The following is a 26344-nucleotide window of genomic DNA, read 5'->3' as shown; positions in this document are numbered from 1 at the left end:
AGGTAGATGCATTCAAACACTGCACTTTTACACCATCAATGGCTGCTTTTAGCTACGTCGCACTAAAGAGCGGAATTTAAAAGTGCTTGTTACACTGTTTAACATTCTAGCGAATTTAAAAAAACTTGTTTAAAAAATGACAATTTATTGCCTTTTTGGCTTCGGATATTACTACGCTTCTTCACCTCTCATACACCTCTCAAGAGACAGAAGCTTAAACAGAGTATTTTAGACAGGGTTAAAAAAGATCCTTCAACAATGTAAAGTGTGAGAAAATGAGTGTTTGAAACATGAAAGCATGTAGTAGATCCCAAAAATAAAATTACAAACCTGCCAATGTGCATAATATGGGCACTTTAAATAATTTTTAACAAAACGGTTGATAGGTTTGTCATTTTAATCAACAGAAAGCATTTTAATTTTACATGAACAACTCTGACGATGTGTCACCACAGTGTAGATCTGATTATTTCATCATGTATGCAAAGATCAAACAAATCCCTGAAACAGAAATGCAGATCATTCAGCCCCACAGAGCCTTAAACCCCACACTACCATGGAGACGGTGGCACCTATTCACTGGTGACCAACGCAACCATGCGACACACAAATCATCTAACACTTACACACAGTAATCTTCAGCAGCTGTCATAAAGGATTTGTGCCATCCAACGATTCAGAAACAGTCTAAATATCACCTCAAGCTGCTTAGAAGCTTGTGTCATTCATTTTTTTTTACTTGTTTTTAAAGACACATTTTGCATTTAGCATTGTTTCAACAGATACATGCTTCAAATGTTTTCAATTTCAAAGCCAATGAAAGATTTGCTGTTTTTTTTTTAAATTACTTTTTTGGCTTAATCAGTGTTTCGCATAAATACAAAATAAGCGACAGTTAATTCCTGCATCAGAACATCTCAGTTACAAACTCTACATGACGACAAACCTTCCGCTCTGATTATTCGTCAGTTACAGTCACTCAGAAAAGGCATTTCATCCACACCATCCCCCCTCAGTGTGGTGAAACATTTGGCAGTTTCATATTAATCCGCCCACAGCTTTCTTCCAAGAGGGCAAAACAGGCATCCAGCACCAACTGCATGACGACAGGCATTCACGCTTTAAGTTAAGATGAGCCAAGAGTTAAGCAAGACGTTCTGGAAAACAGTGAGGTAAATTAAGATAAATCAGTCTTGTGAAACTGTTCTCAGGGTGTGTAGTTTCAGTAGCTCCGGCTCATTTGTGAGTTTTTCTGCCCTTAGTGGAGTTCATGTCGCTCTTGGTCTTCTGCAGTCGGGAGAAGATTTCTTTGAACAGAGCCTTGTACTCGGGTGTGTTCTGGCTCAGCCGTTTGTCCACCTGCTCCACCTGCCTGCTGATCCCCTCCAGGGCCTCTGGAGTGGAGGGAGTCTGAGGGGGTGTTGGAGGAGTGGCCACGGCCCCGGATGTAGAAGGTCCAGCAGCGGCCATGCAGTACTCCTTCATGGAGGGGTCTCGGGAGACGGGCCTGGAGGTCTGCACCCCGGCGTGGCACAAACTCTCCTCATGACGTCGGCATTTCCCCAGCAGCTCCTCGTACTTCTCCAGCAAGGCATGATACTGCTCGTCAACCTCCCGCAGGATGGACATACCCCGTTTGCGAACTCCGTTGGCATGGAGGGCGTAGCTGCCCTGCCGTCTACCCGAGGCATCGCGGGCCGAGATGGCATTCAGAGCTGTGTCGCTGCAGCTCTTCCTCACTGGGCCTCCTTGCTGGCCAGCTCCTCCAGCCTCTCCTCCTTCACCTCCCTCCTCCAGACCCACCACCTCCTCTGGGGTGTCCGTCTCAGGGCCGTTACTGAGGAGCGTTTCCAGGCCATCTTCCATGTCTCCGATCAGACACATCCTGGACTTCCTGAGCTGTTGCATCTCATGGAGCTCAGCTTCGAGCTCCTGAACCCGCAGCTGGCAGCCCTCAGCGCCTAACAGACGCTGTTCCAGACGCTCGAACTCCTGCAGCACGGCGGCACATTCCCGTTCAGCGCCCTCCCGCTTCGACCGCTCTGTGGCCATGGCTGAGTGCAGGGACGAAACGATGTCTCTCAGGCGGTCATTTTCCTCATCCAGTGGTCGTCTCTCAGCCAGGTCTACACTACCCGGATTGGCCAGCAAGAAACCATCCTCATACCTACAAATAAAGTGTCACATCACTAAATGAAATATATTTAATTCAAATACTACCTAAACTTCAACAATCATACAATCAGTACTTTCCTTGTAGCTGCTAGAGCCCAGATTATACCAGTAATTGTAATCCAATAATGACTTGAGACCTTTTTAATCACCCACCAGCCATCCTGCAGAATAATCAGTTCAGCAGCAGCATATGCCGCTTCTGTTAGCTCCATACTAATCTGCATGGGCCGGTTAGAATGCCAACAAAACCTCTGATCTGCAGCCTGACTGCAGAGTGTTGGTGTGCTGTACTGTAGGTTATAAATTAATTCTGGGCGACCTGGGTGCAGTGCAGAGCTCCTTGAGGCAGGGGAAGGAGTGGACAGTCTTCCGACGTTCCTTCTTCTCCCTGTGGACCCTCAGTTCCTCCAGAGTCCTGAGCTCCTCGACCCGAGCCGTCAGACTGTCCACCTGACCGTGCAGCGTCTCCATGGTTCCAGTCAACCTGCACACAAACAAGCACAACAATGTTTGTTCAGGGCCTGTTATGTCACTAATAAGGCGACTCCGCTCTTTCCTTCACCGGCATACCATTCTTTAAAAGCTGCAGTAAGTCACTGTTACAAAACAAAGAATGTGACCGTGGATATTCAGAATGAACAGAGGCGGCCATTGAAAAACATGTTTTAGCCTTTAGCCCTGTAACATGTCTTGTAAATAACTTTAATCTCTGATTATGAAATTTCTAAAGGGAGCAAATGTGTAACAAGTTCAGGTGGAGCAAGTTAACAGCAAAAACACAAACTACTTCCTGATATTTGGAGCCTCTTGTTTATGCTTACGTGACTTCCCTGTAAGGACTTACAGCATGTGATGATGAGGGTGATCGCTGTATTATGAATAACTGTCACAGTCTGTCACCTGTCTATTTTCTGCTGCGAGGCTTTGCTCTCCAGCACCAGCTTCTCGTTGGTGATTTCCAGCTCTCTGGCAGTCACGTCCAACTGTTCGTACACCTTTGCATGCTGCTCGTTCATCTCCCTCAGCATTTCCAGCTGCTTGGACAGGTACTGCAAAGGAAACCACATTACATCATGTTAAAACTGAGTGACTACATCCATTTTCAATTGTTCAACTGGAGAAGCGATTCCAAGTAAAGGTTCTGATAGCCCAGGAAAAATTAAAACATGCACCGAAAGACCTGAAACTGACAATTCAGTTGCAATAATAATTCATATAATTAAAAGTCAACACTAAATGACATCCAGTTTGAAATCAATTGAAAGAAATTCAAGTTTAGAGCCCAACCATTACATCAGTTGGCCAATATCATGGCCTGAAGACTTTCTACCAAGATCTTGGTAGAAGATTAATGCAATGCCGGACAGAAAAAAAATGCTGTGACTTTGCAGAAGCTTATTGAAACGATACTACGGCAAATGTGTGCCGTTTTCAAAGCTAAAGGCAGTCCAATGAATTATTGAAGTGTGCAACATGGTTTTGGGACAGGCAGTGTATGAGATTCAATATACACAGATATGAAAGTTTTTTGTTTTTACTTTTTACAGAGCGTAATGCAGAGATAATGGTTGGTGTCATCATGAAATTTGTCAAGCAGAGCTCTTTTATTCGCAACACCTACAGCTCTGTCTGCAGCACATGTAGCAGAGTATATAGCAAAGCTGCATAAATAGTGGTGCGGAGTCAAGGGGTGTCTTCATGGTAAGTTGCTAAATAGTTTGTGAAATACACTCCATTTATCCATCTACCTATTTGGGATTTTCCTGCAGATAGAAATTTGTGGTGCCCTCAGACAGGCTTTGGCCAGAGGGATTGTTCAGGCTCAACTCAAGTTCAGGGAATGTCAGTCCATAAAAATAAGAGAAATCCACTGATAAATAATGAAAATCGACATTGAGCATTTGCTTCTATTGGAGTTGAATGCCCATGAAAAAGAGTCTATCAAGTGTATGCGATTTGTGAGTTCAGTTCTAGCAACTGGAACACATCGCAGGCATTATTTTCCTGCACGCATTCGTGACTGTAGCATTGTTTTAACTAGTTTTTGTTTCATGTGATTCCACCAGTGGTTTCCTGTGTCTTGGCAAGGCTTCTCACTAAAAGAGAGTCAGGTCTTTAAACTGCGACGAGCCGTCACATTCAGTAATTTTCCTTTCATGTTCACATGGCTTTGGTACTTCTCTTTCTTCCAAACGCTCTACAGTGATTACTTCAAAACAAAATCAGATGGTGATGCCACACAGATCAACAGGATGTGTGTGTGTAAGATGTGTATGGATTCCAACATCTGGGACAAACATACCTCAATCTCTTGCACTTGTTCCTCATTGTTGATGTACATCTGCTGCAGTGAGTCCTCCAACTCTTTATTTCGTTCCAGGAGAGTCTTGCCGAGCTCTGCAGCCAAATGCAGGTCTAAAAGAAGCCAATAGAAGAAGAACATTTACATTAACAGCAGAAACAGATGAGTTCAGGGCAAAGGAGGTAATTCTCACATCATCTGAGAATTTCTTGATCTGAGAGCAGCTGTCAATACAGCCAAGCTTCAAATGAGGCTTTTGGACAAAATGATGGCCTTTTTCATTATTCAGTTAACTCAGGATGTAACACAAACGTCTGTGCTGTGAAATACACTTCCATTCATCCGTTATCTATACAATCCTCATTAGAGTCGCAGGGAGACTGAAGCCTATTCCAGCTGACTTAGGGCAAAGGCATGGACACCCTAGACAGGTCTAGACCAGAAGCAGCAGACCAGTTTATCACAGATCTACAATATAGAGACAAACAATCACACTCACATCCTACAGACACAATTTACAATCATCAATTAACCTCAGTATGTTCTTGGGAGGAAGCTGGAGAACCCGGAGAACACACAGGCATGCACTGGGAGAACATGCAAAGTCCATGCAGAAAGATCCCAGGAAGGCCAGGATGTGAACTGGGGACCTTCTAGCTGCAAGGCAACAGTGCTAACCACCAACTCACTGTGCAGACCCAGGAGCCCAAGAAGCCCTGTGAGCTGGAATCGAGCCCAGGACACTGCATCGAGGACTACAGCCCATTTATGGGTCACCCACTCAGCCAGCTGAGCTATCTGGTCTACTGAAATACACTTCATAGTTTTGGAAAAGTTCCCAATGTTGAACCTGGCAGACGTAACTTCAAACACTTTCCTCCTCTGTGGGTTTTGTCTGCTGGAGTTCACATCATGTCAATACAAACCTGCATCCATGTGCACAGCAGGAGCCTGAGCAGTGAAAACACTGCAGACACCTCCACAGTGGCTGATATCTTACAACACAGCTTGAAGCATAAATTATTCATCTCCCCTGGTGAATAAAAAGCGAGCTGGACTGAAAACAAGGAGGAGGAGGAGGAGGAGGAGGAGGAGGAGGAGGAGGAGAATCCTGCTGGCTTTGCATACTTGGAGCTCCTATCAACACAGCCGTGGAGGAGTGGAAAGACAAGAAGAAACAGGGAGTCACTGACATCCATTATTGGACATGAATGAAGTGTTTTTATCACCACACTGTATTGTGTGAACAATGACAGGAACACATGTGCATCATTGCACAGGATTAGTTGTGATTTACACTGTGTTCACATGCAAGCTGCTATATTTGCAAGAATCCCTCTGTGTTTTCTAATGTATTTAACAAGCTTCTCATTAGTTCACACTGTGCACATCTCTGTTGCCTCCGATGCTGCTGAGGGAGGCAGGGACAGGCTGCCATTTCTTTGCTTTCAACAATGCACAACTGATAACAGAAGAGCTGCACAGTGATAATGAGCACAGCAAGCCCTCGCCCCCAGGTCCAACTCAGTCACGGCACCGTTTCTGCTCCAGAGCACGACACGTGCTGAGTCTGAGTTATGTAATTTCTGAATTATGTGTGAGGATGAAAGAAGCAAGAGGCAGTGCTGGGGAGAAGGGAAAAAAGCACGAATCACTCATCTAATAACTGGAAATGTACTGATGATCCAGATCGAGAAGGCGGCCTGTACATTTGCTCGTGTGTTGCTGCTCTCTGCACGTGATGCTTTGAGATCACAGGGCGCTCAGATGTCAGGTGAAGCACCACAACATGCCATCTGCACAGGCGGACTTCAGAATTTCTTGAGTAAAATGATAACGGACTACGAGTGCACGCTGGATGATGCTTGTTTGGCAATTATGCTCCCAATCCGAACTCAAAGCCTGAAATCTCTGATCCCAGACTAAGGAGGTCTCGTCTGGGGCTCCCTAATCAGATCAGTGGAGGGCTTTAATGATTCCAGTCTAGATACTGAATAACACTGAGATGAAAAACTGACAGCGCACACACACATAAACACACAGTCAAATCCACCTGCCGCCCTCCTCTCTGGCTGTGCTATGATGAGACGCAAAGCTGCTTTAATTCTCTGGGTCAGCAGGTAATCAGGAGATGAGGTGATGCTGAGGCCGGCGCTGCAGAAGGACACTCATCCAGAGAGAGCACTCAGCTGTCCTCTGAGATGCACCCTCCATCAGAGTGCATCCATTTAAGTCATTACTGGGAGTCTGATAACACAGTGAAGCAGCAAACACTACATTTCGAATACATTTCCTGGTTGGACATGCAAGCTGAGATCTTTTACACACTCTGAGCTCTCTTTTTTTTGGTTCAAAAACTTTAAATTCTGCAAAATTCTGCATATTTTCTGCACTGTTCCTCCCAGAATAATCTCCCTATGCTGACCTGTGGCAGTCATACAGAACCTAAACAGGAAATGCATGACTGCTGCTTTCATATTTATACAATTTTGCAGAGAGAATACACTTTGTTAGACAGATTTGGTGAGAAAATCTATCAGGACAGAGGAGATGAGTGTCTGGATGACTAGCTATGACCCTGCATGGATCAGGAGATGAAACAGAGGCAACATTCACTCAGTAGGACAGCAGCACTATTCTGCGAAGCACCACTGACATGATGAGAATAATGGGAGAGCAAACTGAGAATCAGAGACTCACAAGTGTCATGAACTCGTGCAGGAAACAGCCTAACGAGGAGTGCAGCCTCCTCCCTGCTCCATCCACCCTCTTGTTGTCTCGGTGCATGCGGATGGGGCTTTGTTACATCCTCTGATCATCCACACAAACCAAAGACATTAAAGCTGAAGCCTCACCTTGCTCCAGGTCCCTCTGGTCGTACCAAGGCTCCTCTTCCTCCGTGACAAACTCCTCCATCCTTCCTGCGCGGAGCATCGATGCTGCTCAACTTATTTCTGAGCCGGAGATTGTGATGATGAGCAAACACACAAACACACACAGCAGCGGCGCCTCCTGCCCCCGAGAGGCGAATTTACTCAGAGAGAAAATCCCTGCAGCATCGCCGCACCTGCTTCTTGTTCTTCCATCTGCAGAAACCAGCGACGCCGCATCGGAGCAGCAGCCGGGAATAAAAAGCGGCGAACCGGCCGCTGCAGGAGGATGACGGCGCTTCCCTTGTGTCTGCTCGGTGCTGGATGTGCAGCAGGGCCTCACAGACGCAGACTGGCAGCTCGTTTACAGCCCAGTGGCCAAATGCTGCTGCTGCTACGTTCAGGGGCTGTGGGAAATGGAGCTACAAACGAAGACGTGTGTTGCAACTGTGCCTTATTTATTTATTTTACAGGTTGCTCTTTCCTGAACCCTAAAAGCGGTAGAATGCTGTTTTTACTTTACTGCTGCAGACTAAATTTGGTCTATTTGTGCATGCAAGCTACATGAACTTTTTTTTCTAAACCACGGATGTTCCATTTTCTCTGCTGTAGTTTGAAAGTGCATAAATTTAAAGTGCAGTTTCTCTTGCTTTTTTTTTTTTTTTACTTGGAGCATTTTTTACTTGGAGCATTCCAAGTCAGATTCCTCACATGTGAAAGTACTTAGCAATAAAAAAAAAGGATTCAGATTTAAATTCTGATGTGGAAAATAATCTAAGAGTGGCTCTTTATGACCACTGATTAAAGGAGTGATTGTGCACTGGTCACAAAATCTGATTATTCTCCTGTAAAGCCACATCTGAGCAGGTCTTTGGATGAACTCTTGGGTTATTTCAGAACTGGAGGACATTTTACATCCCGCTCATCAAATTTGAAATAATCCACGTACAAAGCACGAAAATATGGTGCTGTTGTGTAAATGTACTTGTCCTGAGACCAAATCTAAAAAAAAATAAAAATAAAAAAAAAGGGAGAAAATAATGCTCCCCCTAAAATGGCATTTTCTCTTGTACAAATTGAATCTCAAATAATAAACAGCTAAAATGAAACCTAAACATTTTCTTTTTTTGTATTATTTTTTACATTGATGTATCTTGTAATTGTTGGATTTTTTTTTTAATCGACATAATATTTTAATTAACAATTATGTGTGGAACGTGTGTCCCACAACATGCACACAACCCTTTTAAGCAGAACTTTTTTAGCTGGTAGCAGAATCACATGACACGCTGGAATTAACATCATCAAACAGTTTTCCAAAAGAATGGGTAGAACAAATGTGTGTCCTCTCTTTTAATTTTCATATTTATATAACATTGTCAGCCTTGATTTGAATGTCTCACTCTACCTCATGCAACCCTCTTATGCATATTCTCAGGATAAGACACATTCTTTTTACTTTTCCATCAGTAGGTTTGTCCTCTTGGTCAGCAGTAACAGCTAGCGAAATATTGAACTTCTACTCCTGAGAAAAAGCTAACATTAGCATGGATTAGCAACCCTGTTACTATGATCAGAGTGGAGATAGCAAATAACAAATAAACATGTAATCAGTGAACGGTACCATTGATGTCTAATCTGAGCCTGTCAAGCCTTTGATAGTTTATCACCTATTACTGATGAAAATGTAGCACAAATCTGTAAAAGAGAAGGATATTTTTTCAAAAATTTTGATGCCCCAATGTCCTCCAATTCTGGAATGACCCTGTTATGAATTTGTCACTTGGAAAACTTAATTCAACTCGTTCTTTTTTAACCTGCTCAACATAAATTAGCTTTTCAAATTTAACTTTAAAAATAAGACAATTTGGATGCTGCATTTCTATTATTGACAGTATAATAATGTATATGTATTTATAAAAGCCCTCAAAAGTGGGTTACATACAGTCAGATTGCTGTTATTGTCCGTTTCTCTCATATCTTCTCCACTTCTTAAAAATTATGCCTGCTGATGAGGAGATAGCTCACTGTGGAGCATAAAGAAAGCTAACACAGCTTCTAACTGAACCCTCAGAAGCTTGAAGATGTCACAATTGTCACGTTTTCCTCGGTTAATGTGACGATCTCCGATAAAAAAAAATGGCACTTCTGTATGGCGTCAATGCACAAAGCTGTAAATTACGAGGAACTCCTGAAGGCAGCACCACTGAAGGTGACGTCACCATTTACTTACACTGTCAGGGACGTCTCCCCCTTCTCCTCCCCTCCTCACCCACAGCCCCCAGTCGGTTTAAATGCCCAAAGACATAAATTGGTCACACAATAAGGGACGTCTCACTCTGTGGCTGCTTCTTTCTCGCCAGCATTCACTTTATTGTAAAGAATTAGGAGCCAAGAGTTCATCAGCTGCAACTCTGCATCCATCAGTGCTTCAAGTTCTCTACAGAGACAGAAACCGTGGCCTTTCCCAGTCCTGACAGGCACTAAGAACTAACATAAGGAATATTCCCATTATTGGAATCCCGAGTTGTTAAAAAATAGGAAGAAAAAAAACAAACACCTCTCAGCACTGATTCTCCCACTGCTAAGAGACAATAACAGAAACAACTGAAATGAATTAGTTTTAAATACAAGAAAAATCTAAGTGGACAGTTTTAGATCACATAGTATCATTTTTTTGTTCTTGGTTCCAGCAGCCAAAAACACAACATGTAGCAGCAATGTAAAACAAACAAACAAACAAACAAAACTCTCTCAGGCCCTCAAAACACAGAAAATCATGTGTTTTTGTATGTTTTTCCCCATTTATTTCAAATTGTGCGACCATGTATAAGCACACACATCACTGTTAGCGACAATGTGTTTTGGCGTTGGGGTTGGAAATATCAGCTGGTCGGCCACAGAGTGCCGTGGAATTTGGCATGCATGGTCCCCACAGGATAAATCTATGGGACTTCCTATTATTTTTCCTCTATCATCAGGTCATGTTAGGACACTAAAATACAGCTTTCTTTCTGCAGATTTTTTGACTTCTCACAGCAGGAAAAACAGAGAGAAAGCAAATTTCATCAAGTTCAATTAAGAGTCCCAGTAAGCCGTGGCACTGAGCCAGACTGTACAATATGAGGACTGTGGAAGCAGCACACCTAAATGGAACTTTCCTGGCATGACAAGTCAAAACGACTGCTGTGAAAAAGGGTCTGTTGGCATAATGCTCCAGGCTCCACTGTGCAGCCTCACTGATCTCTGCTGCAGTCTTTGGTTCCTGTGCATTACAGCTCAGACAGAAAATCAGCTCATCTGAAACATGATTTACAGCAAATATAAGTGCAGACTGGCTTGAAAAATTCCCTATTATATCCTCATATTTTACCAAAACGAAGTCTGATTTCTGACACAATTTGTAGCAAATGGGCCAAAACATAAAGAACACTCGTCACATTCAGCGTGCGCTCTGCTCTGCCCTCTCAGGCTGGAACAGTCCTGGTTTTATTGCTCAGTTGTTGACATAAGCAACAGCCGCCAGCCTGAAAAAAACAGAACTCTGAGTAGCACAAACCTGGTCAGCAGGCGTCTCTGACAAAGCCTGAGATCACTGGAACAGAAGCATAGGCACTGACAAAGAGGAAGGCTTTGATCCTGTAAATGGCTACATTTCCCCTTTTCCCGTCATTCATTGTTCTCTGTGGTTTTACAGCTGTGCGGTCTTTTAAGGTGTTTCCAGTCTGCTTTGCTCTCACAGCACTGGACCCTGCTGAAGAAGTTCTTGATGAGAGCCTTGGCTTCTGCTTTAACTGTAAACATAGAGACGAAAATTAGTTTGTTATGAAGCAAAGTTTTGGCATTTATATTTTTACTATTATTTATATATTATTACCAAGAAATGCGCTGGAGTTGTGTGACAATTGGTGTATGTTTGTTTGTCTGTTCACAACATTACTTAAAAACAGACAAACTGATTTGGATGAAAATTTCAGGGAAGGTCAGAAATGACACAAAGACCAAGTCATTAGATTTTAACAGTGATTCAGCTTATAGTCTGGAATCGACGGATTTGTTATAGATTTCTGTGTTGCGAGATCGCGGCACAGCATCACTGTAAATATGTTTTTCTTGAATAGCTGTCGATCTGTTTCATTGTCTTACTTGTTTATTGTGATTCGTGTATCATGTATCTGTTATACAACTTTTAAAGTTTGTATAGCTGCTACCTTGGCTGAGTCTCCCTTGTAAAAGAGATATCTAATCTCAATGGGACTTCCTGGATAAATAAAGGTATATAAATAATGACAAGTGAACACTATGTCAGCTGCCTGCTGACTATCACATGATTGCAATCCTCCTAAAAATTGGCTGCTGTGGACTTATCAGGATTTATCCGTCAGAAATGACACAATGAACAATTGATTAAATTGTGGGGGTGTTTCTGAGTCCCATCACTTCCCGCCGCCCACTTCATATTTAGGTCATGTGATTCGGTATCTGTACATTACATACTGTGCACACCACAAGGTAGTTTTTTATCAAAGACTTCATCCGTTGGAAATAATACAACCACTGAGCAGTCTTGGCGGAGCACTGCGCTCTGACTGCTTTCCTTTCATTATTTATCCCATTTTTACCTTGGTCTTTTTCTCGACTCCTCCCTTCTGCAAGGAGATGAGACAAGTAGCGAGCAAAAGATTTAAACAGCTCCTATAAAGAATCAAGAGAAAAGCTCAGTAAACATTATTTCATTTCCTAATGCTGCTTTACTGCAAACATACACACCTTGGTGGCAAACCTTCCCTGAGTGTAAAAGGGGTCCAGATAGCGAATCACAATATCAGCTGCTTCCTTCAGCGTCACAGCCTTGAGCGGCTCCTTGGTCGGATGCAGGGCTCTCTCCTGCACACTGGGGTCGAAGCTTACTCTCCTGTCGAGTCCATCAGTGGGGCGACTGCGCTTTGCCGGAGGAGACAAATCCCTTTTTTCTTTGATGTCATCCATCACCTAGACACAAATGCATCATCATCAGAGTTCAAGCAAGAAAAAGGCATTGCAATTCAACAGGCAACTGGCACCTACGTCTTGAATTTCAGGCGGTTTAGCTTCCTCTTTGGGTTTGTTTTGTCTGTGTGAGAGGAAAAGTGCAGTTAGAATTCATAAAAGAATTTTCCAGCAAAGTTGTGATAAAACAGAGTGTATTACTCTGTGATGGACGTTGTATCCTGCTGAGCCGTTTCCTCCTCTTCATCATCATCAGGTATCACTATTATGGCACTTTTGTTTTCTGCTTGGATCACATCCTGGCTGCTCTCTACGGCTTCCACAGAGGCAGGTGAGTGTTGCTCCTGGCTAATGTTTTCTTGAGAGATCTCACTGGGAGTGTGGGATAATGTAGCATCGAGTTCCTCTGGCATGTCAGCGTCCTCCTGGATTTTCTCTGTTGTTTGTTTCTTTGTGAAGTACTGAGAAATGTTGTGGGAACTCTTTGCCGCTTCCGCCAGCTTCTGCTGCTTCTTGCTCATGGCTTTTCCTCCTTTAGTCGGGCTGTCCAGGAAGGAAGAGACGGCCTTTGCTCTGGCTTTAATGGATGACGATACAGCCGATGATGTGTCCACGTTTGTCTCTTTTAGTCTCTCCCTTTTTGCCTTCATATCTCCTGAGCTGTCATTGACAAACCCGCCACTGTCTTTCTCTTTGTTCGACTCTGTGTCTAACATGGAGGACTTCAGCAGATCCTTGGCAGTGATGAAAGGATTAGACGAGCCTCTCTGACCCGCACCAATTCTCTTACGCTTCAGCTGGAGGAAAATCAGAAAAAAGAAAAGCATGTTTTCCTCTGAATCTATAAAAATCCACAACAAATGCTTGACTTTTCCTTTTTCTAAAACTGTGAGGTGAGGTGTGAACAAATCAGTCATACTGAGTAGATCTCCGACGCAGGAGTGAACCCCTCCATGTCATGAGTAAACGAGGAAGAAGACGCGACTTCTGACTCAGTTTCTCTGGAATCACCGCTGCTGGTTTTATTGCTTTCCACTTTTTCTACCTCTGTTGAAGCAGGTGCAGCTTTCTTCATGTCGGATACCTTCAGAAGAACATATAAGTTAAGCATAACTTGCCCGCTGTTGTTGTAAACACACATAAAAGTTTGTGGTTACCTTCTTTAAAACAGCAGCTTTATACAAGTTGGAGGATTTGCTGCTTTTGAAAACCTCGTACTCAATATCCACCGCTAAGGACAGAGTGTCACAGCTGAGAGATGGAGGAGAGATTGGAAAGAAAGTGCATCAAATGTGAGGAAAGTTATTTCAATCACTTATGAGCATTATGTTAGAAAAGTGTGTCTGCACAGTTACTTGAATGCATCTTCTGCCCCCTGCTGGCCGTATAGTGACTCCTGCAGGAGTTGCAGGCAGTGCTCTCTGGCCTGAAATGTAACATTGACTTAATGAATGCCTCAAAAATTAAACAAAATAAAACAGTGTTCACATACCAGAAGAATAATAAAGAAATTATAAAAATCTGTTAAAAATGCACCAAATTAAGTAGCAGTGCACCCGAAATATATATAGTGCTTTAACTGTACAAAATGTTCTCGCTTGTGAAGCACAAATGAGTAGTTTTCTCTTTTTTTCTTCTAGTACTGTATATACACTGTTTTCTACATCAGCAGCATTCATATCTCATGACACACGAGTTCTTATAGACGTGTTAATGAATGTAGCAGCTATGAGGAATGTGTTTGTCTTGCACCTTAACTGTGAGTCTGGGGATCTTCTGGCTGCTGGCTTCTCTGAGCGGACAGTCAGCATCTACACAGCAGGACACACTGGTTATACTGCAGCAAACATCAGCCTGAAGACTTATTATTAATGATTTATCGACTGATGGTACCTGGTGGAACAAAGTCTTCCCTCTGACTGTCGCTGCCCTAAAGAAACAAAAACACAGACAGAAGTTAGTACATCAGATACTGTGATATACTGCACTCTGTGGCAACACGTTCTACTCTGTCTACGCTTTCTCCATTTCTACAGCATTAATACTCACCTCCTAACATGTGATTCCATGTTAGGATTCAATAAGAACCCCTTCGTAGCCAAATTAAAGTATGAACCAGACTCTTTTTTCTAATTTTCCCATTTAAAGAGAGCAGCTTGAATTAGGTCAGCTAAAACTGATTCCAATAGCAATTAGATTCCACACAGCAAATACAGTTACCACAAATATTCTTGTGTCCATAAACATGCATAATATGGCCCTGTCAAACTTCACCAAAGAAATACCCACATACAGCAATCTGTCAAGTCTACAGGAGGTCAGTATTGGCATACACACAAACATGGGTGTAAACATTCTCTTGGTTGACATAAATGAGCCATTTGTTTTAACCGACACAATTCAGATGAAGTTCGAAGTTGCAGGGCAATGGTATGTACTTAGTTTCCATCATTATCACCACTTATTTGCTGCTTGTGTTCAGTTTCTAGAATTTTACAACCATGCCTTTCCTTCTTTTTTTATGCTGCATTGTAAACTGTTTGGCCGGGCTGCACTTGGACCTGCTGAGGAATAGTTTTACGTAAAGGTTCTGCCAGCTCCACTGAACATGTGGGAGAGATTTAACAAAAGAAGTATTTAGAGGGGCCCCATCAGCTCCTGCTGCCAACAGCTGGCATACAGATGTACAGAGGTGCAACACAAACCTTCAAACAGACCTAAATACACATAAATACGAGTATATACACGACTGTTCAAAAGTCTGGGGTGACTTAGAAATGTCCTTCGTTTTGTAGAGCAACTTTAACTCATTTAGAGCAACTTTAACTAATGGAGAGCAACTTTAAAGAATTTACAGCAACTTTAAAGAATATAGAGGAACTATAACAAATATAGAGCAACTGTAAATGATACAGAGCAAATTTAAGTCTTTAAGCGCAACTTTAACTAATATAGAGCAACTTTAATGTCTTTAGAGCAACTTTAACTAATACAGAGGAACTGTCACTATTATGGAGCAACTTTAATACAGGACAACTTTAACTCATGTAGAGCAACTTTAACTAATAATATCAACTTTTAACTCATGTACTCTGCTGGTCAAAAGTTTAGGGTCACTTAGAAAAGCAGTTTTTTTTCAATAAAGATTACATTAAATGAATCAGACATACAGTCCAGACATTGTTAATGTGCTAAATGACTATTCTAGCTGGAAATGGCTGATTTTTAATGGAATATCTACATAGAGGTACAGAGGAACATTTCCAGCAACCATCATTGCAGTGTTCTAATGCTACATTGTGTTAGCTAATGGTGTTGAAAGGCTAATTGATGATTAGAAAACTCTTGTGCATTTATGTAAGCACATGAGTAAAAGTGTGAGTTTTCATGGAAAACATGTAGTTGTCAAGGTGACCCCAAACTTCTGAACGGTAGTGTATGTTGCTGAGGAGTTTGAGTTGATTAAACAGTAAATAGTCTGCATATTTAACCTCAGCTACGGTTGAACCGCCAACCCTGCTCTTAGTGGTCGTCCCACAGCTGCCAATTATTATCATGCTTCACCTTCCGCAGGTTCATCTGCTTCTTGAAGAGGTCAGAAAACTCCTTCTTCCTCTTTGTGCTGTCATCTTCACTATCTTCTCCCCCTTCATCAAACCTACAAGGCGGGACATCACTGATCATCCACAGCATCATCAGTATTTCATATTTCACTGCAAGAATGTGAAATCAAAATTAAACACATCAACATGTCAGACATTAAAGTTTTCCTGCCTTTCAAATCCATATCCCTTCTTCCCTCCTTCATAAAGATCTGCCTGGAATCCGAATGGTCCTTTGGGCGTGTTGCTCTGAGCTGCGTGTGTGCTGGCGCTGAGGGCAGCAGCTCTGGCCAGCTGAGCTCGCACGACTTTGGGGTTGCTGCAGAAGTCGCAGGCACCGGCACAGTTTGGCGTCTTGTCCCCGAAAAAGTTGGAAATGGTGGCATGGCGGCAACTGATGGAAGAAGAGACAGTGTTTTTTGTAAAAACTGTAGCAGAGATCTTACAGCTTGGAATGAATCTTTTTTCAGCACACACAAAACATCTAATATCATACAAAGGCCATCCAGTGCATCATTGATCTCTGAGCTTTTACGTAACTCTCAAACACAAACACAATCAATGTGCTTGTTATGAAATAAGCACCACTCTTTGTCTCTTGAAATAAAAAAAATACAATTGCCCAACAATGACAACATTAACAGACATGCTATTACCTTCATATCTCTGCAGATGACACCCAGCGATAAAGCATGGATTAGAGGAAATTAAATCTCAACTTAGAACAACTCTTTTTTCCCTACAATTTCATGCTTTCTTGCAAACACACCTTCTATTTATTCTACCAGGACACCTTCCTCCTCTACAGCATGTTTCCTAATAAAATGCCAGCTATAGATGTGACTTTTTTCCCCCGTCCTTTTCTTTTTATAAAAAGTCCACTCTTGTATCAGATCCAGTCTTATGTAACAGCCAATATTCACACAACCACACACAGACACACACACGCACACACATGGGGTCTATTTCGGAAACATCCCATTAGACGAGCCACTTCAACAACACACTAACTACGCTGCTGGAAATGGAAACACTGCCATCTTCTCCCTCATGAAACGGAGAGCAGCAGCCTCACCGAAGGAGGTGGGGAAAGGCGAGGAGGCACACAAAGACTCTGTGAAGCAACAGTCACTCCCAGGCAGGACTGTCAAACACAGAAGAGCCTTTGAGGCACACAAAGAAAAGTAAGGCTTACAGTCAAACGGCTCAGCAGAAAACGACTCAGTGACAGATGACTGAACACCACTGAGAAACTGAGGAGCCGAATAAGGGGAGAGCAGAAGAAGTGAGCAAAGCAAGGACAGACTAAGAGCAGCGTGGACAGAAGAGCAGTGAATGGGATTTCTTCTCCTCTCACTCCTCCACGTGCAGCCTGTCATCAGGATCTATGGATTTATCCATCCTAACTCTAATCTTGACCTGACTGCTAATCTCAGGCAGCGTCCTCCTCCTCCTCCTCCGGATGACGTGTCCCATAAACAAACTAACCCACTGCCAGATAAGACACTCTGCAGGGAGCTCCTTCAGGGAAGAAATGACTTGTTCATCAGCGTCTCCTCCTCCTCCTCCTCATCGGCTGGTTTTCTAGTTTCTCACAGTTAGTCTGGGCTTGGCAGAGTGTCAGTAAACAGCAAAAACTCTAACAGGTAAGAGCCTTTCAATGTATCATGAGAGACGAGGCACCTTAGAAATGCTCCTAGCTTGGCAAGAATGCGAAGAATGTGTTTAAAAATACAGACCTTCTTAAGTGCAAACGTACGTTGGGAAGTTAAAGTAGTCTGTTCAAAAAGAAGTAGACAGAGAAACCCTGTAGCTAGACAAATGGCATTTTAACTAGGTGGATGTCAGTGGAGTCTTTCAGTGTTTGCCCCGGATCCATAACCGATAATGTTCGTCATTAAAGCGAACACGGAGTCAAAGAAGTAATGGGAAAAGTGAGTGTTGACAAAGACAACATAAATGTCATAATAAAAGACAAATAGACACATAAGTTTGTCTTTAATATTAAAAAATGGATAAATTGATGGTCACACACTATTTAACTTTCCTGCATGTTTTTAAAATCTCGTTTTCCTGTTAATTCTGCTGCATTTTCTGATAAATTACAAACTTAACCGAATCAGTGCTTGTAAAGTCGACACACAGTGGCTGCTACAGGGCACAAAATAACATGAAAACACTCAGTATCACTCAGTTGTTGCTGTAGTGCACATTTAGTATTACTGTATGCAACATCCTGCAATAAATCGGGTTGAAGGTCATAAAAATTACCTTGTATTTAAACAGTTTTATATTTGTAGACTGAAGGTGTTTTTATGACACAAAGGAGACAACGGCAACACAAATTTTTGGGACAACATCATTTTGGGACATTTGCTTCTTACAGTCGGTTAGCTTAGCATTGCTAATAATACAAAAGGGAAAACAACCAACTAACGCCATGTTTAATGCTCTCTAATTAGAACAACAGATGCAAAAATAACAATTTAGCATTTTAAAATGAGTTATGTGTTGGACTATTTCTTGCCTGAGAAAAGTAAATTGCATTTCATGCACATTAGTCCCCTGGTTTTACTCCTATTTGGTAAAGGCTGTTGACAAGGAAGATGCAAAACCTGGTTACTCACACACCTGTATACATAATAATAACAAATGTATTTATGTAGCATCTTGAAAAATCAGGGCCTTTGACGGACAAAGCAAAAACAGAAAATGAGAGCTGACCAAGCAGGTCACTAAATGAAGGCTCTGTGTCTTTAATCTGGATGTCTAGTGATCATGGTTATTACAGAATCCACATTTCCCATAATTTGCATGCAGCTGTATCCTGGCTTCTCACCAGCTCAGTCACTAGATGACTTATCCACAAAGAATGCTCAGAAACCTGGCTAACGTGTTTACAGGCCATAATATCCCAACTTCTATCAGATCACTCCAGGTGACACATCCAAGTTCTCAAATCAGGATTAGATGTTTAAAACCAGAATATTCCAAAAATGTGATTACAACCAGGACGCTAGTGTGCGTGCAGAAACAAATATTAGATTTCTCTGCTGACAAGTTGTCCTCCAATAACCCTTCTAATACAGCTGGTAGATGTTATCCAGGTTACTGTTTCCTCATGTTTACGGTATTTGTCCTGAGCTAAGCTAGCTGGCTGCTAATCCAAGATGCATACACAGGAGCCACATGACAGTGATGTTTATCATGTGTAAATTTATAAAGATTTATAATGCAAAATAAACAACACAAGCAAACCTTGGAATGCCACAGGCTGTCACACCCAATTCAGCAATTCAGCAAGAGCACAATAACAGAATCTGCTGTAAATCAAGTAAAACTTGACACTCCACCACCACCCATCACAGTCTGTACATATGGAGAACAAAGATACAGGTGTCAGGAAAACCATCTTTTAATCAGTTCAGCTTACAGAGACCCTGACAGGAGGCGGGGTAAACCGGCTAGTTATGCTGGTCAACTTAAACCAGCAACACCTCCCCCTGCACCACAACAACAGAGTCACTCTCACTTTGGGAGATGTGTTCACTCTCAGGCTGTGAAACTCTCTGCCTCTTTCTCACTTAAACCACAGGTTGAGAAACTGCTAAGCTGCACTTCATCATGTTCACAGACTAACAGCTCAAAGTTATGCGCTTGCGTCACCCACAACTGGAGTTATCTCCTAATGACCACAACCGCAGCCTTGTAATGAGATACTGTGCAAACCGCATGGAAACACGATCTTTTCACTTCAAGTGCATCCAACTTCTCTCTGTCTCGCTAGGATGGATGCCAGAGAAGAGACACTGAACATTCTGAACAGGGTGTGGGACAAGCTGCGAGGCCTGCCCAACGCCAACCCCATAGAGCTGGGAGCTTTCTTCATCCTCCTATCCTTCATCCGTGAGTCTCAGCTCGTTGTCATTCAGCATTTCCTGTTGTTTAAGAAAGAGCTGGTCATGATACTGTTCATTTTCTCTCCCACAGTCATGGTCCTGCTCATAATAGTTCTGACCTGCGTGAGCTGCTGCTGTTGCCGCAAGATCAAACTGAAGGGGCCCAGCATTTGAGTAACTGTGCTTCAAGCAGAATAAAGCAATTACACAGACAATCTCAAATCTGGCAACTAAGCACAGTAGATGGTGCAAAACGTCCTTGAAACACACACATTGTGCCCTGCAAAGTGAATGAAAACTCATTCTGAGGAGCCCTGCCTATGTAGGACACATATATAAACAAGGTGTGTTCAGTGACACTTAGCAGGCCCAACCCTTGGACAGCAAAGCACCTGACAAACACAGCAACACAGAGAAGGATGTCCTGAAAAGCTGCCAAACACACCTGCTAAAGCTGCCAGAATCTACTTTCCTAGAAGCATCCCTGCATAACAACGAGACCTGTGGCCTGCGGAGAAGGCAGGGTCCACTCCGACTGTCTTTAATAGCACAGGCAATGCTTGGAACATACAGGATTGAACATGCGTAGGACTCATTTAAAAACTGCAAGCCGCACAGCGAGATATGAGAGGAAAGGCCAAATTGGTTTGTTAATGCTCTTCTGAACACAACTATGTGTCATTCTTCAGGAATGAGAATTAGCCGTCAGACATGGAGTTAGGCAAGAATCTCCTCAGGGGGAAACCCTTTTTCAAACCTGAAAATGTTGTTTGATGTGTAAAAAAGCATAAAAAGAGAGCAACTGTGCCCTCTGCTGTACAGAAACTGAAAGGGACTATTGTGTTTCAAAGCCTTGAATATACTGTAAGTGTTTATATCTCAGACTACATGCTAGAAATGTGCAACGAGTGGAGACGGTGTATAATGACGTGATGCTTTTGACTTGTATATAAATTTTAAAAAAGCTACTTCAACAGCATGTGTGCACTCACCCTTCTTTCTCACAAAATGACACCATGGCTTGAAAATCAGTGATGGCTGCTTTGTCACTCTCCTTTGCAGAGCCACGTTTTTCCTGTAGACAAGGTTAAGAGATTAACCTTTAAAATAACAAGAGTTTCTTATATTTGGAGTGCTCTGTCTTTAATCTGACCTGTCTCCGGTTGATCTCCTGGTGGATGAGGAAATTAATTTGCTCCTTATCCTTCGCGGAGTAGTATGTTCGACAGGAGGAGGGCAGGCCGTCTCTACCTGCTCGCCCAGACTCTTGGTAGTAGCTGGCCAGAGACTTAGCGAGGTTCCAGTGAGCGACAAATCTGCAAAAACATCACCATGCACAATCCTAATTTCCAAAAATATTCCGGCAAATTCAAAACAATGCACTAAAAAACTCAGGTTTATCCGTTTACCTGACGTTGGCTTTATCTACTCCCATGCCAAAGCTGATGGTCGCAACAATAACCAACACCTTGCCCTGCATCCACTCATTCTGGACCTCTGTGCGATCTCGAGCCTTCAGACCTAAAACACCAGAAAACCTGAGCCCAGATCCAGGTGCTTTTCAACACCTGCACACACTAGAAAACATCTTACCTGCATGATAAGCCTTTGACAAAATCCCAAGCTTGGTCAGCTGGTACGCCACTGTCTCACAGCCTTCCCTTGTCCGACAGTACACGATACCACAGCCCTGTTTGCAAACATCACACACAAGATCTAATGAGGAAAACAGACTCCAAAACACTCGTCTGTCCAGCTGAATGCTGTAGATTAAACTGTTTGCATTTTGTCATCATGTCTGAGCAGACAGCTCACTGAATTTTCTGCTTCTAAAAAGACTCCGTGGCTGTGGCAACTGAATGTATGGGATTTTAGGGCTCAAACCTTGCCAGAAATAAAGCAGTGACATTTGCCAAAGTTACACATTCAAGAAGCCTCACACTAAAACTGTTCCTTTTTTCAAGACAAATATTCACAGCAAGGTTCTTCTCAGAATGTCAAGTATGGATCCTAAAATGAACAGATTGAGCGAGCTGAGACATACTTTTACAGCTGTTTACTAGTGTATAAAAAATACAATCAATGTCATCTTACTGTGGCTAACAAGAAATTGCAATGAAGAAATTAGGATATTACGTTATATTATGGCCATTAAAAATATACCGTTTTTAATCCTTTATATTATTTTGCTCAAATCTACAAACTTTAAAGGACTTTGATTGCATGACATACAATACTATAAAAACATTAAGCCATACTTGGCGTTTTTTAATCAGACATTTCTGTTTCCAAAGATTAACAACACCTCACACAGTACACATTCAAGAAACCACAAATGAACACCGCTCCTCCTTCAAAGCAAACATTCGCAACTGGGTTCTACTCAGGATGTCAACTATGGATCCTAATATGAATAGATTCAGAGAGCTGAGAAAGACACTTCAAACTTTTGGCCATCCATTCACCCATCCACTATCTATACAACACTTACTCCTCATTAAAGTCGTGGGGGACTGAAGCCCAACTCTGCTGACTTGGAGCAAAGACAGGTGACACCAAGAATAGTTCGCGAGTCTATCACAGAGCTACACATACAGACAAACAATCACACTCACATTCACACCTCCAGACAACATAGAATCATCAATTAACCTGAGCATGTTTTGGGACTGTGGGAGAAAAATGGAAAACCAGAGAAAACCCAGGGAGAACATGCAAACTCCATGCAGAAAAATCCCAGGCCCAGCCCCAAGACACAAGCCAGGGATCTTGTAGCTGCTACTGCCCTGGCTCGGAGCCACTGTGCAGCTGTTTTCGAGCGACCAGTATAGTTTATACACCGATCAGCCACAATATGAAGACCACTGTCAGGTGAAGTGAATAACATCAATTATCTTGTTATAATCCAGCATTCTGCTGCGAAACCTTGAGTCCTGGCATTCATATGAATGTTTGACATGTACCACCCACCTAAACATTGCAGATAAAGCAACCCCTCAACCCTCCATGACAACAGCAGTCATTAATGCCTGTTTCCACCCTAAGCAGGACAGTGCACCCGACACACCACAAAAACAGTTCAGGAGTGGCCTGAGGAGACTACAGAGCTAAAGTGTTCACCTGGGTTCCACACTTCCCAGATCCCAATCTTATTGAGCATCTGTGGGATGTCCTAGGACAAGCCTGATCTAAATAGGTCCCACCTTGCAACTCACAGGACTCACAGAATGAAATGCCTCCATCCCGGTGACTAGGACATCCCCAGAGGTCGTAGGTCCGTGCCCCACTGGGTCAGAGAAGTTTTGGCAGCATAAAGGGGACCAACACAATATCAGGAAGGTGGTCATATTGTTTTCCATCCATCCATTCTCTATATACCACTTTATCCTCACTAGGGTCGTGGGGGGTGCTGGAGCCTATCCCAGCTGACTCGGGCGAAGGCAGGAGACACCCTGGACAGGTCACCAGTCTGTCGCAGGGCTACTTATACAGACAAACAATCACACTCACATTCACACCTACGGACAATTTAGAGTAATCAATTAACCTCAGCATATTTTTGGACTGTGGGAGGAAGCTGGAATGCCCGGAGAAAACCCACGCATGCACAGGGAGAACATGCAAACTCCATGCAGAAAGATCCCAGGCCCACCCCGGGATTTGAACCAGGATCTTCTTGCTGCAAGGCGAAAGTGCTAACCAGTACACCACTGTGCAGCCCCTCATATTGTTTTGCCTGATCTATATGCTTTGTATAGCGTAGTTTACCAGTATAAGGGAAAATACAATAAAATGTCATCCTATGGCAGCTAACAAGAAATTGCAAGGGAGAACTAAGATATCAGGATGTTGAGGTAATGTGCCTCTAAAGGAAACTAGAGTTTTGAAGCATTTATATTATTTTCCTCAAATGTAGAAACACTGAGACTCAATATTGTGAAACCCTTAACCTTCACAGTAAAATTCTATTCCGATTTCTGTTTCCGAAGACACACAACACCTCAGAGTACAGTTTTACAAACCTGTCCATTAGACCCACTGTCCAGCAGCAGTGCCTTCTTAATAAAGGCATGGAGGTGGACGTAGGGATTCGGCAGCAGCTCCCTGAAGATCACATCATAGTGCAGGTTATTGCGGAAAACAGGTGTGATAAAAGACAGTGGCAAGCGCAGCTTCAGGGACTGAACAATGTCCTCTTGTACATTCTTGGGTGCTGTTGCCGTCAAAGCCAAACAGGGAACTCCAGGCAAACGAGCCCGCAGCTCACCCAGTTTGAGATAGTCTGGCCTGAAATCATGACCCCACTGAGACACGCAGTGAGCCTCGTCCACGGCCAGGTAGGACAGCAGGCTGCGGGAACACAGGCCTGTCAGGCACGGCTGGAAAGAAGGCGAGGCCACCATCTCTGGAGTGATGTAGAGAAGTTTTAACTTGGGACTGCTACTTGCCAAGTCGGTCAGGATCAGATGTCGCTCGCCTGCTGGGAGCTTGGAGTTGATGGAGCAGGCAGGGATGTTAAGATCCCTCAGGTGATCCACTTGGTCCTGGGGAGAAACACAGGGAGGGATTAACATGTAAATGATCATGTACACATTGTGTAGTGCATGTTTGAAGGGTGTGCATAGGAGCAGAAGGATCAGAGACAGAGACTGACCTGAATGAGGGCGATTAAAGGGGATATAACCAGAGTGATGCCCTCAGCCAGCACTGCAGGCAGCTGGTAGCACAGAGACTTTCCTGCTCCAGTGGGCATACACACAAACACATCCCTGTCACCTGCAGACGAACCACAGACAGCACCAAGTCACACTCTGACCAACACTACTTGGAAGTGTCATTTCAGCCTCGTGTTTCAAACGTTCAGAAAAACGGCAGTTAAGTTTTGTAGTTGCTGTTAGTGCTAACGTCTAATTAGCAAAGAGATGAACAGCCTTTAAACTCTCTGTTCGCGGACTTACCTCTAATAACCGCTTTGACAACATCTTCCTGTAGTTTAGACCTAAAGCTGTCGAACCCAAAGTGGGTTTTTAAAGCCTGTTTTAAACTTGTTGGCATCGCTTTTCTGTCTGTTAAGAAGTCATATAAGCCTCTTTGGCATCGTCGCACGCAGATGACGTCATTACTCTAAAATCTGAACTCGAAAATAGCAGTTTAAGAAAATCGGAATTTAGTGATTCCTTGTCATTTATTAGTATTTATTAAATATTTATTTTATTTGCTTTACTATAATGAAAAAAAATGCTATGTCCACATTTTTCATGAACGTATTCGAGGTCTGTGATTGGTCCAGCTGGTACACGCCTTTCACTCGTGATTTCACAGACTATTGACTTTCTTATACAATTTAGTGATAGCCTGTAAGCCAGAGGCACAACACAGAAATATTCAGACTTTAACCTGATAATTGCATAACTTTCAAGTTTTTTCAGAGTTAAAATGAATCTAACATGTGAGACATTGTACACAGGAAATGTTTATCCCACACTAATATTACATTGGATACAAGCTGCTAAACCAGTAATTCTTTAACTGTATTCCATGGTATTAATTTACGACAATTTACTGAGCTATAATTTCATACAAAAGCATGCACTATAATAGTACCACTAGTAGCATTCTAATAGTAATTTGGGCAACCCTTCCTTTGATTAGTCCAGAAGATGGGATGCAGGTTTTAGTGAGGAGGAAAAGTTAATTCATAAAGTCCCACAACACAATCCTCCAAATGAATAACTAATAATAATCACAGTAAATCTTGCAACTGTGTTGCTGATTAAAAAAACATGTTGAAATATCACATTGTCCATGTTTGGGCTAATGATAGCTTATGCAACAGGAGATGCTCCTCCACTGTCCAGACAGTGACGCTAAAATCTAGTAGTTTTTCACACACAAGGAATTTGATGATGTGGTGTATCACAGTAAACGCTGACAAGTAGAGAGTTTTTAAAGAAATATAGATGATGAAAGAAAGCATGTGATGCAGAGTAAAAAACAATAGGAACCAAGTGTTACGAGCCAAATAAACAGCATGTGTAGCAAATGCAGGGAATTTTAACAGAATAAAAAGTAATAGAAACAAAATTTGCCCAGGAAGGTGCAGGTCTATATAGAATATAGTGTAGATAAATTAAATAAATATGACTTATTTTTTATTATAGTGCATCTGCAATTATATTGGAAGAATACATTGAAAACACCTGTTCTCATGTAATAATTCAGTATAGCTGTTTCAAAAGCTATAAAAAGAACATTAAACATGCTGAGAACACTGCCTCCGACTGCTAGTTGAGTTGAAGATTTAGGTCACTTCTGAAAGTGTCGAGGCAACCAGACAGCTTCTGAGGTCTCTGGGTTATAAAGCCCTCAGGGGAGCTTGAAGGTTTGGACATGCCCTTGTTTTCATACCGCTCGTTCTGGAAATAAACTGTGGTTTAATCTGATGCCTGACAGCAAACACCATTTTTCTGTAGTGCTTACAAAACACATGACAAAAGGATGTTAGTG

The 26344-nt window shown here is 42.6% G+C and overlaps 2 protein-coding genes and 1 long non-coding RNA gene across 3 annotated transcripts; 1 reads left to right on the top strand and 2 right to left on the bottom strand.

Annotated features, from left to right (window-relative positions):
• Positions 1-383: 383 nt before the first annotated feature.
• cdr2l (cerebellar degeneration-related protein 2-like) lies at positions 384-7743 on the bottom strand. The gene is made up of 5 exons (XM_022202352.2): positions 7333-7743; positions 4478-4590; positions 3076-3224; positions 2495-2659; positions 384-2167 (listed from the first exon to the last, which is right to left on the bottom strand). Exons 1-5 carry the CDS (start codon positions 7409-7411, stop codon positions 1237-1239), a joined length of 1437 nt encoding a protein of 478 aa, XP_022058044.1. The 5' UTR covers positions 7412-7743; the 3' UTR covers positions 384-1236.
• A 1950-nt stretch (positions 7744-9693) lies between these two features.
• On the bottom strand, positions 9694-24972 carry recql5 (RecQ helicase-like 5). Its single transcript, XM_022202351.2, has 19 exons — positions 24796-24972; positions 24492-24613; positions 23860-24381; positions 21431-21527; positions 21247-21358; positions 20991-21153; positions 20830-20912; positions 16111-16332; positions 15901-15994; positions 14230-14266; positions 14089-14147; positions 13692-13762; positions 13494-13587; positions 13256-13420; positions 12538-13133; positions 12415-12460; positions 12118-12339; positions 11970-12042; positions 9694-11141 (listed from the first exon to the last, which is right to left on the bottom strand). The coding sequence occupies exons 1-19, from the start codon at positions 24890-24892 to the stop codon at positions 11017-11019; spliced, it is 3000 nt and encodes a 999-aa protein (XP_022058043.2). The 5' UTR covers positions 24893-24972; the 3' UTR covers positions 9694-11016.
• Positions 16680-20811, top strand: LOC110956709 (uncharacterized). Its single transcript, XR_002596053.2, has 3 exons — positions 16680-17584; positions 19726-19844; positions 19929-20811. It is a non-coding gene; the product is annotated as an uncharacterized LOC110956709 (long non-coding RNA).
• Positions 24973-26344: the final 1372 nt, after the last annotated feature.

This window comes from Acanthochromis polyacanthus, chromosome 21, assembly GCF_021347895.1.
Source record: "Acanthochromis polyacanthus isolate Apoly-LR-REF ecotype Palm Island chromosome 21, KAUST_Apoly_ChrSc, whole genome shotgun sequence".
NCBI classification, from domain to species: Eukaryota; Metazoa; Chordata; class Actinopteri; family Pomacentridae; genus Acanthochromis; species Acanthochromis polyacanthus.
The sequence above is the reverse complement of the archived record's forward strand: the minus strand, read 5'-3'. Positions and strand labels throughout refer to the sequence as shown.

Bases quoted from the DNA above. Each gene is read 5' to 3' on its own strand.
- cdr2l (XM_022202352.2), bottom strand. From the start codon at position 7,411: ATGCTCCGCGCAGGAAGGATGGAGGAGTTTGTCACGGAGGAAGAGGAG. The intron at 4,591-7,332 runs GTGAGGCTTCAG...GGCTTCTTTTAG, and splicing joins CCAGAGGGACCTGGAGCAAG to ACCTGCATTTGGCTGCAGAG. The intron at 2,168-2,494 runs GTCGCCCAGAAT...CTTTATTTGTAG, and splicing joins GAGCTCTGCACTGCACCCAG to GTATGAGGATGGTTTCTTGC.
- recql5 (XM_022202351.2), bottom strand. From the start codon at position 24,892: ATGCCAACAAGTTTAAAACAGGCTTTAAAAACCCACTTTGGGTTCGAC. The intron at 12,043-12,117 runs GTGTGTATGTTT...GATTCTTTATAG, and splicing joins AGGGAAGGTTTGCCACCAAG to GAGCTGTTTAAATCTTTTGC. The intron at 11,142-11,969 runs GTAAAAATGGGA...CTATGTTTACAG, and splicing joins GAGTCGAGAAAAAGACCAAG to TTAAAGCAGAAGCCAAGGCT.